This window comes from Habropoda laboriosa, unplaced genomic scaffold (assembly GCF_001263275.1).
Source record: "Habropoda laboriosa isolate 0110345459 unplaced genomic scaffold, ASM126327v1 scaffold62, whole genome shotgun sequence".
NCBI lineage: Eukaryota > Metazoa > Arthropoda > Insecta > Hymenoptera > Apidae > Habropoda > Habropoda laboriosa.
The window spans coordinates 682,116-693,687 of NW_017100177.1; the positions used below are offsets into that span (position 1 = coordinate 682,116).

The 11,572-nt window shown below is 34.4% G+C and overlaps 1 protein-coding gene across 2 annotated transcripts; it reads left to right on the plus strand.

Annotated features, from left to right (window-relative positions):
• Positions 1-2,171: 2,171 nt before the first annotated feature.
• LOC108578817 (RING finger protein unkempt homolog) lies at positions 2,172-10,897 on the plus strand. Of its 2 annotated transcripts, XM_017942216.1 has the most exons (12): positions 2,172-2,738; positions 3,061-3,270; positions 7,207-7,629; positions 7,708-7,931; positions 8,264-8,406; positions 8,498-8,674; positions 8,754-8,949; positions 9,043-9,314; positions 9,402-9,611; positions 9,708-9,863; positions 10,014-10,175; positions 10,433-10,897. In XM_017942216.1, exons 1-12 carry the CDS (start codon positions 2,680-2,682, stop codon positions 10,589-10,591), a joined length of 2,391 nt encoding a protein of 796 aa, XP_017797705.1. In that variant the 5' UTR covers positions 2,172-2,679; the 3' UTR covers positions 10,592-10,897. The 2 variants fall into 2 exon arrangements, with proteins under 2 accessions (XP_017797705.1, XP_017797707.1); XM_017942218.1 differs by having other exon boundaries at positions 2,172-3,270; positions 7,708-7,910.
• The last annotated feature ends 675 nt before the right edge of the window (positions 10,898-11,572 follow it).

The following is an 11,572-nucleotide window of genomic DNA, read 5'->3' on the forward strand; positions in this document are numbered from 1 at the left end:
GCATTAATCAAACATGCATACGTACAAACCAAATGTGTATTATTTTCATATACTGTAAAGGCATTATATTTTTATCAGTCTAACAAATGGTTCACATTTAGTTTGTGTCTAAGTATGTTAGTAGACTACAAGACTTTATTTAAATATGTAGTAGACCAGAATATAATTGTACAAAGTCAAATAAGTTATAAATGATAAAGTAAAATATACATTTGCAATATTATTGGAACCAATAACAAAACTTGAAATGGTAACTAGTTATAAATTTACATAGAAATTTAAACTGCATGTAGGTGGATTATAGTTCTAAATATCAACTATTTATAATCATCATACTATCTTTCCTTTGGTATGTTTCAATTTTAGTAACTCCTATTAAGATATAAAACTGTACAAAACTCTCATTGCGTATATCATGCATAATGTAACATATTAGTAACATTCTTTGAGAATTTATTAAGAAATTTTTCTTATAACAATTCTTTTTTACCATCGACAATTATTTATATTATTATTACAACATTAAAATTTCTTTCTAACTGCACACACTTTACATCATTGTATGTATGTTTCTTCTTAATATTATCGTATTTCTTTACGTTTTTGTATACATTAAACGTAAGTGTGATGAAACAATGCTTATATTTTTAACCCATATATCCTCATTAAATGTATAACAAAAATAATTAAAAGAATAAGAATACATACATCGAAAAAAAATTCAACGTTATGAAATTGACGTATTGTGATATATCCATGCAGCACCGTATTAAATGTATGGATAAGAAAGGATAAGGAAATAGAGAAGATTAATTAATTAACGAGTTAATATATTTTTTCCTGTTTATTCTAGAAAACTATTAGCATATTTCGTAATCGTACGATTTACAAAAAACTAATCCTTATTGATAATGTTATATTCTCTTCATCATGCTGTTTTACTGGAAAAAAAAAAAAAACAACAAAACTATGAACGCATATGATGGAACATTACAAATTCCTCGTATTCTTCTGGATAAAATTTGTTGCGTATTTTCATTCTGATTGGTTGAAGTTCAATACTTCGTTCTCAGCATTCGCGTAATTGCGCATGCTCCAAGAAGTGGCATTACTTCGTGTATTTCGTTTAAGTAAAAATTGTAAATTTTATGAGTTTTCTTCAAATAAAATTAGAAATGTGAAAATTTATTTGATAAGTTTAATCGATTTGGTAAAATTCGTATTTAAACAGATGTAAAATTTCGTTCGTAATAAGATACGGATTCTAATGCGTTTTATTCAAGTGGGAGGGGAAAAGTAAGCGAATTCGCTCGTGCGCAACAAAGGTGATGTTAAACGTTGCACATCGCGGTTTACAAATCACGAAACGTGGTCGGACAAGTTTCGACGATCGTCATCGAAGAAAAACTGACGAAGCTGACCGTACTCAACACAGGTATCTAAATATGCATCGGAATCGCTGTAAATAAGTGATAAGAGATGATTCATACGCGTAACATTTTACGATAACGATTTACGTTAACGACGAGTAAACGTGCCTGTGATGTACAAGTAAGATTGTGTTAAGAAAAGCAAGTTGTGAAATGCGTAAGAGCAGTGACCAAAGAAGTAATATAGTTTGAAATTAGTATGGTGTCGAAGTGAAAGTGAGAGTGAACGACATCAAATCGTTTCATTGAGTCTATATAATCATTAGTCAGCGATAAAATGGAAAAAATAAATAGGCCAACATTTTCACGTATAGCATTTATGATTTTATATTGTACAACATAACATGAATTAAAAGACGTATTTATCGATAAATTATAATACTCGATACTGTATTAAGGACTTCATTGGACAATGCACATTATTCATGAAATACAATATTAACGTGAAATACGTTTGAATATCAGTATAAAGACATTGTATACGAGAAGGAAAGATTCGTTAAATTATACTCGAAAATTTATGACAGTATGCATATAAAAATAATCGAATATTAAGAGCCTGAAAAGAGCTGAAAAACAAATGATTCTCATTGCACCTGCTAATTCAAGCACAATATGAAACCACAAATAAAGTATACGCATAATTAATATATTTATTGATAAAGAATATCAAAAATCAGAAAAACAGTCGGTTTTTGTAGAAGGCGCAGTTACACGTTGCCGGGTCAGCAGCTTCGACGAGAACGTAGCACAGAATCGGAACTCGATCGAGGTCGAGCGTCAGGAATCGATCGTTGCATTTTAGATGTCCTTCCCTTTTCCCCTCATCGAAGATTAAAGTTTCCAGTGAACATTTCTTTACCGAAGGAAAAAGGACTATGGCTGATAGAAGAATTATTCATTAATTTTTAATTGTAACACCGGCATTCGTACAAGCGTGTGTTTATAGTATGAGCGAACCAAAACATTAATGACCTTGAAAGAGGAACAGTCACGTGACCGCAAGAGAGTACAAGGATTGGATAGCCGAGGCGCATATAATGTGTATTGCGCCGTGCGCGCCCTATGTCCCGCATTCCGTGCCCGATAGGATGGTAGAGGTTTAGCGGGGGAAAAGGGGGCGAAAGACAGACTACGGCGAGGGGTTACGACGACGACGACGAGGACGACGAGAAAAGACGAGAGAGAGTGCCGTTCGCCCGTACGTCCGTGTGTGTGCGCGCGCGTAGCCTCGGTTGTGTTGTCCAAGATGAAGTCCGACTCTAAACCTTTGTTGACAGCTCAGGCGGAAAAGGCGAATCATTACACGTAAGTAAGCGCCCGCCGGGCCGGTCGCGTGCTACGTGAGAGAAAAAAAGTGAGAGAAAAAAATCAGAGGCCGGAAAGTGCGTGATTCAAAAGTGGAGTGCTTAAAAAAGAGAATCGCATAATAATAATACTAATAATAAAAAAAGATAATACATGCCTATGTCCATACGTAAATGAATAAATAAATAAATAATAAAGAGCAAAAAATAAGAGAGAGAAAGAGAACGGAAAAAAGAGGGAGGGCCGCGAGCAGCGCGGCATCGACGCGCGCGTCAAAAAAACGCCACGAAATAATGTGTAGCTCTGTGGATTCGCATTCCAGATACTTGAAGGAATTTCGCGTCGAACAATGTCCCCTCTTTATACAGCGCAAATGCACACAGCACCGACCCTTCACGTGCTTCAACTGGCACTTTATGAACCAGCGGAGGCGCAGACCGGTGAGAAAGAGGGACCGCACCTTCAGCTATAGCGCCGACAATTATTGTACCAAGTACGATGAGACCACCGGCATATGTCCAGATGGAGACGAGTAAGTTTATTTATCGTTAGAAGCCTCGTGCAAGATTTCTCTCTCGCGCGACGGATACGTCCGCTAGAAGAGTGTCCCGCGATGGTGATATTGTTCTCATGTCAGATGCATCGATTTCTCATGTCGCGGTTACCGACGACGACGACGACGACGACGACGCCGACGGTATTAAAATTCTCTGTTAATGTCCTGCCTTTCCCTCTTAAAAACTTTGTACTGTGTTCCTTGTCTCGCTCGTGGTTACCCGATTTTTTGTTTCCTACTACTACTACTCGACGCGTATGCTATACGTACATGTACGTATATATATATATGCGTATAAGCGGATTAGAGAATTATTCTGCTTATAAAGCGTTAACGCGTATTTTGAGAAACTGCGAGTGCGTAAATAAGTTTCCAGCATGAATGAAAACGGTTCTCTGGAGAGATTGGTCGGAAATCGATGTGTATTCGAGACAAAAACGGTGGGGTCTATCGTATTTCTTTGTGTCGTTGACACGCGTGTGTTGTAACATGTAACACGCATCTGCGTGGTAACGCGTAACGACGTAACGTCTCTTCGAGAATAACCTATGTAACGAAGAGGAGGCCAATTTCGACGTAACTTTCGAGGACACGCTTGCATTTATGTTATATATGTGTTCTGGACAAAAGTAATCGAAACATTGCTGCGCTCTTGCATGTCGGATTTGTATACAACGGGAAACCAGCATGGACGTGTAGTAAATGCAGCCATAATAGTTTCACCTATTTACGTACATTTTATGACAATTTTTTTTTCGTATTTATTAATATATATATACATTTTTTTAATTAAATTTTTTATCCATGCTGCATAAACATCGTTCGTGTTGCATAGGACACACGGCTACACGAGCAGTGAAAAATTAATGTACATAACATACACATACAAACATGTTAAAACAGATGCTTTTAATGAATAGCCTTATGTTACCGAGCAGAGCTAAAGAAAGAAAAAGAGAGAAAATTAGCGCGCTTTGTTTCCAGAAATAATATGACTTGTAAACATTCCAAATAGTTCGACCACCCATATAAAATACCGTCTCGGCTCTTGCATAATTCTTTGCAATCTTTCGCATATTCATAAGTTGAACTAAACCTGGCTACACGATGACATATAGTTTATATTTTCTTTTTCATTTTTTATTTTATATCATATGTACATATACATATACAAATAGACGATTCTGTATTTTTTTTCGCTGATCCCCGCTTCGATGTTTTCTATGCTTTCTACCATTATTATCGATCCCTAAATACGTACATTCTAATTTTCATTCATTATGTTAATGTATTTATTTATCGTCAACATTCGATGTAACTTGTAACGAGATGTTTTAGATGCTATTTTTAGGTTATACGAACTTGATTATCACATAGAATACGTGAATCTTCTCACTGCGAGAATTTGACCTAAATTCTGCAAGCGTGAAGAAAGAAATAAAATCAAAGGTTACGTCGGTTGCATCGAAGAGAAGTGTTTTCTTTCGACTTGATCGAGCCATTATTTTCGAGTTTAATATATTTTTTGCATTAATTCGGTCTAATCGAAACATATATTATAACGTCACAAAACGTTTTCTTGTTGCCAGTTATGCTTGCACGTTCACAACCGCCATTGCTCGCGGTAGAATATAGCTACCGTCGGCTGCTAACCTGTTGTCATCCATTGTAGATAACTCCGACGTAGCTAGGCAGAATTTCTCTATTCCTTCGAACGTAGCTACGATTTCTTCGGTGGCCATGTTTTATTCGAGGTGATTTCGTTTCCTCCATTACAGATCGTCGTTATGTTCTCGTAACAAAAAATATTCCGTAGGAATTTTAAAACGTATCAGCGAGCTTTCTATTAAACATACTGAATCCACAAGAGTGATCATTATCTATTGGAGATTTAAAACGTGAAATAAAAGGGAAACGAACGTATTTATGTAATGTTGAGGTTATTGACACGAATTTATTTCGTTGTAAATATTCGTGCAGGATATGATAGAGAATTTAGGTCACCGCTTTTAATTTATCGTGTTACTAATTCCTCGTTAAGAGGGATTAACGTGCGACTTATTAATTTTCGAATTATTTTGAGAAAAAGAAAATATTGTTATATGTTAATATGTTATTTCTTATGAAATAAATCAACGAGAAATGCAAAGGTACCGCGCGTCAATAAGCGTTCAAGAAAAACGAATAGAATTATGGGAATTATCAGCAAGAAACATTAAACCTATTATCTGTTAATGAAAACAAATGAAAACAGTTTCTTTTAACGCTGTTGAGGAATCGTTAACCGTAACATTTAGTGTAAAAGCTTGTTAAACAATTTTACCGGAATCACGTCGAGAATATTTATGAACCATTTTTACAGTTCAACTTTCTATGATATTGCTAGCGAGATTAGATGAATGAAAAAGTTTTGACTGCAATCGCTACCAACTCACGAAGTATAATTCTGTATGTTTGAGCCTTGTGCATAAATGTTTTTTTCATTATCCTGCACTTACGTATAACATAGTCTTGTGTACAGTATACGTAAGAATAAAATCGATTTAAAAGTTTTGCCGATTTTTAAATGGAAATATAAACAAAGTATACAGTAAAAAATATTAAGAAAGATACAGTTAAATTTATTTATTTACGAGTGAAATATATTTTTTTTATTCGTTGAAAGTTACATGTAAATTAACAAAATATTTTAAACGTTCTCTTAATTAATAATTGATATTCGCACGTGTATACGTTTATGGCATTATTTATTGCGATAAGTGTGCTTTGAACATTCGATACTTCACTTTCACTCAGCGTTGATACCATAGTTTGCTTTTTTCTTAGTTTTCATCATTCTTTTTTTACATATCCAGTATAACGATAACGCTCGCTGTAATTACTTGTTATTCTATTTTTATCACAAACATGATTTTTATGTGAGAAAAGGAAATTCGAAGTAAATAAATTAGATACAATTGATTGATTTTTAAAAATCTTTTCGTCATTTAACACATTGCACTTTTAAAATTTTTATGTGATCCATACGTTTGTATTTTCGTATTTCTCTAAATGTTTGGAGATTATTAAAAAGGTATCTTTGTTAAAGAACAGACGTGTGAGCACTTTTCATAATGTATAGATGGAAATACTCTCGATCGGTTTTCCCTCCAAAATATCCAGTGGCTCGACTTCCCAAACAAAGGAGCCTACTGATATTGATTTTCTCTTACGTGACATGGTGGCAACAAAGAATTATATGTGGCATCCTTGTTGCTGTACTGTAGAAAGCATCGAAACTATTATGGCACAATTATCGCGTAGGAAACTATCGGTCCAGGGTTCTATTTTTTTTTCTGACAGAGATTGTAAATTTTTATTGTTTTTTTTTTCCTTTTTTGCGATACTATGATGCATTCTGTTCTAATCTAAGTTGTGATTTTAAAAGATCAATAATTCGCATAAAACACGAACACATGTATAGCATGAAGTTTCGTTGCTTGTCAGAAGAATCAATTTCTTGAAATATGCAAATGCTATTGAATTCAATTTATACATGACGCATAGAATAATTGATTACATGTCATAATACAATTTTTTATAAAACTTAGCGATATTAAACGTCTTTTACTAATTCATAAGTAATAGTATAAAATTGAGTTCATCTGAATTTTATGATTAATTTATTTGTACAATATATATATTATATTAAGTTACACACATTTACTACTTTAATATATATTTTACATATTTTAAATTTTATTTATAAAATAATATATGTGTATATATGATTAAAGAAACTGCTTTAATTGCATTCAATAACATATAGCATTTTTTTCTTTAAGTTTTATTTCTTTTATTGTTAAGTCTGTATACATTATGATGATGAGTTTGAAGTAATTAACATGTATTTTTTTTTTTTGTGTTAAACAGCTGCCCATTCCTACATCGCACTGCGGGCGATACAGAAAGACGGTACCATCTACGTTACTACAAAACTTGCATGTGTGTCCATGATACAGACACACGTGGATTCTGTGTTAAGAATGGACCTCACTGTGCCTTTGCACATGGCAATCATGACCTTCGTCCACCTGTCTATGACATTAAAGAAATACAAGCACTGGAAAACCCTGATTCTGATCCTAATTCTTCATCTAATGGACCAAACATACTTGATAAAGAACGGAATTTGATGAATGAAGATCCAAAATGGCAGGATACAAATTATGTACTCAGTAACTATAAGACAGAACCCTGCAAACGTCCACCAAGACTCTGTCGTCAGGGATATGCTTGTCCACAGTATCACAATAGTAAAGATAAGAGGCGTAGTCCACGCAAGTACAAGTACAGGTGAGTAATTGCTCATAATTTGTTTGAGAATAATTCGAAAGAAACTTGGTCTCTACCTTGAAGTTTCACATATTTCAGATCAACACCTTGTCCTAATGTAAAACATGGAGAAGAATGGGGTGAACCAGGCAACTGTGAACAAGGTGATGCTTGTACATATTGTCATACACGTACAGAGCAACAGTTCCATCCTGAGATATATAAATCTACAAAGTGCAATGATGTTCAGCAAGCTGGATATTGTCCGCGCGGAGTCTTCTGTGCTTTTGCACATGTTGACCGTGAGTGTACCCTCATAAATCGTACGTAAAACAGTTACTACTACCTTAGTAAGTTTAATAGGTTTTCACTTTTTTTTATTTTTTTTTTTTATTTTGTTGGCTTTATTTGCAATATTTAATCGCTTAGTTAGTTTTCAACTCATTACAATAAATTCAAATAATGCAAACTTTGAGTTACTAACGTACAAGAGTGCTTGTATTGCTTTTACATTAAAGCAGTTTGACATTTTATTTGCATTTGAGATCTCTGTATCTGGCAAAAGTAGGCATTTTGTAAGTGATAAATTTAGAATTCAAAATTGCTTCTCAAAATTGATATATTGGGACGTTGGTATGGTGTGCTGATGGAGCAGTGTTGCCAACAGAAGAAATGAGTCTGGCGAGGGACATGGCGGTACCTATAGATTGTGGCACTAATCTGGCCGATATTCTGAGCAATGCGCTTCCACCTGATAAGCGCACTCATGAGAAAGATAAACCACTTAGTGATAGTAGTGTAAGTCTATAAACTACATATCTTTAAATAAATCAACCTCCTTCATCAGGAAAACTTAATTACCTAATGTTATCAAATTTTTAAATTATAGAACGGAAGCGGCGAAGTATCAGAATCAGCAAGCACTAGTAGCGTTGGCAGCAACAGTTCACACAGTAAAGCCCCTGGTGCTCAACTTCATAACTCCAATTCCAATAGCACTGTAAACACTTCCACTCAACAGAAGTTAACCAGCATACTTTATAATCCCAATTCCCTCTTACAAGTTGTAAGTTTGACCATTTGATTCCTGAATGTATCTGTACATTCAATAAAGGTCTAGCAATAACTCTAAGAATATTAAACAGGGTGAAATACGAAAACAAATGGTTGCTATTGACAGTGATCCTTTGTTAACAAAAGCTGAGAAAGCTCAGCAGAAACAAAGCCTATACATTGCTTATAGTTTGAATGGGACCTTAGGAAGTCATTCATTAACAACTACCACCGTCTCACCACTTTCAAGTTCGTTTTATCCAAATGACACTGTGGAATCTGTAGTAGGTAAGTTGTAAAGTGCCCAGCGAACAAATAGAGAAAAAGGCGGTTCTTATGTTCCGTGAATATATTATCCTTAATTGTTGTTGTATTTTGTAGGAAATGCATTAGACGAGTTACATCTAGATGATCCTCTAAATTTAGTAGAATCAATTCATAGGGATACTAATTCACCAATTAGCAATTCAATATCAGCAGGCCTAGCAAGTTCCGGACTATTAGGAAGCTCAGCACCAGTCAATATTCCTGGAATGGCAGAACGTTCCGTTCTTTCTAATTTTTCACCATCGACATCCAGTCCACTCCAACATTTGCATTCAACTGGTTTTCTTACTGGGTCTAGATTCTCTCATCAAGATTCAATGGAATCGGTAAATAGAACATTTTTTAATTAACTTTTATTGCAAAAGAATGTATCGGCATTATTTTAATATTTCATTTTGTTCGATTGATTTCAGACAATGCCATTTATGAATCAAGTATCAGATCCATTTAGCAATCATATTTCACAACTTAGCAGTTCAGCTTCTAAACTTAGTGGATTTAATAGTAGCTTGTTTGATTTTACAAATCAAGGAATGTCTCCATCTCGTACTCAACCTCTCCCAGCATCTCCATTGGTCAATGCATTTTCCATTAGTCCAAGTAACACAGGATCTTTGTCTGAGGTTAGAACTCCCCCAGTTTTTAATTGAGCGTTGTTGGTTTGCAAATGAAAATATAGCTTAAAACGGTGTCAATGTCTCTAAATTGATTTATTGTAGGTGCAAAGGCTCAGAGAGGAATTGACATCAAGCCGTGCCCAACTAGCAACATGGGATGAACGCATTAATCAAGCCAGAGCTGCTTGCGCTGCATGGCAATTAGAAAGTGAGGAAGCTAAAAGAAAAGCGAGTATTGCCGAGCAGCAGAGAGACGAGGTAGGTATTCCCATCAGTTATTTTATCATCATTTAAATGTACAATTTTAACACATGTATATTATTGTTACCATATTATTTATCATTACTGTTTATTTTTATTTTCTGAGAACTGTATTCGTAAAGGTTGGGAATGTAAAATTGTTAACAGGCCTTGTTACAAGTGAAAGCATTAAGGGTAGAAAATGAAGTGTCTAGTGGAGGCCCGTACCTTCATACACTGAGAAGAACAAGCGAACTCAGATCATTATCGATAGCTGCATTAAAATCAATTCAATCACAGCTCCGTTCGGATCTCGAAGAAGTAGAAAAGGTAAAACAAAGTTGTCACGCCGGTTTGAACAGCTGGTATATCAAGCGATTCTCGAACTAATTATTAGTTTATCTGAAGAGGATGCGAGAACAAAATTAAATTCCGCAACTACCTCATCTTCATCAAACAGTTTTCTTCTATTGATTAAACGTTTCAATTGGCAATCAAGAATTTTTCTGATAATCGTTCAAATCTAATACTTGCGACCGGTTTGATTAATGGAAACACTATAGGTAGCTCAGTCGTTGCCGTTCCAGGTGCTGTACAGAGAAACGGCAACAAAGTGCATGGTTTGCGAAGAACAAAATCGCACTGTTACCCTCTCACCCTGTAACCACTACGTGGTCTGCTCGACGTGCGCTCCAAATCAACGTGAGTGCCCGTACTGCCAGACTCCGGTTGTCTCCACAAGTTAGGTCCGAATATTTTGTTAGAACGCCCGTTGTTATAATCTCCGTTCTTTCTCAGTAACATGGACAAATATCCTCAGAATTTTAATGTGAGTAGAGTACTAGAATTTCTACACGAACATTCAGTACTTCTTATAATGCGATGGTATATATAAAATAAATAATTAAAGAATTTGTACTGCGGTACACGTACGATCGCAATAGAAGAGACAAAAGGAAAAAAAATAGAAAATCTATTCGAATATATAATTTGATTATCGCCAAAGTGAATATGGATGTGATAAGACTTCATATACGTAGTCTCTATTTGTCATACTTTTTTGTGTCAACAGTCATTGCTACTATATAGCCGTTTATAAAGATTCAGATATCACATCCTTTATATTAAGAACCCATATTATTGATCTTGGAATGGAAAAAAAAAATATTTAATTGTATAATACAAGATACATTTATTAGCAGGGTGCTAGCTTTATAGTTAGCATTTATAACACGTATGTGTGCCAGTTAACTGAACATATAGCGTGAAAGGAAAAAGAAAAACAATATAATTATAAATGATGGACAAAGTTTTGGGACCTCTAAAGTATATATTTGTTTAAAAATTGTAATACTATAATTAAACGCAACAAAAGATAATGTCCCACAATATAATAGATATGGGATAATTTTCCTCAATTGTTGAGCTGTTAAACGTATGTCACCAGAGATGATAAGTATTAACAAATTTTATATCTTTGGTTGAAAAAGTAGTATTGATGGATATCTATTGTATAAGGAATACATATGATTTCTAGATTTTTATACAAAATAATAAAATTGCTCATATTTATAACAAAATACGAATTGGTATTCGTCGAAAGAAAAGAAAATATGTAAGAAAATAATACATTTAACAATTTCATTGTTAAAAGGGAAAGATATATATGTATTATTTCGAACTTGCGATGTTCTTCAGCATTCTCTTTGTTTTTCTTAGATATATGT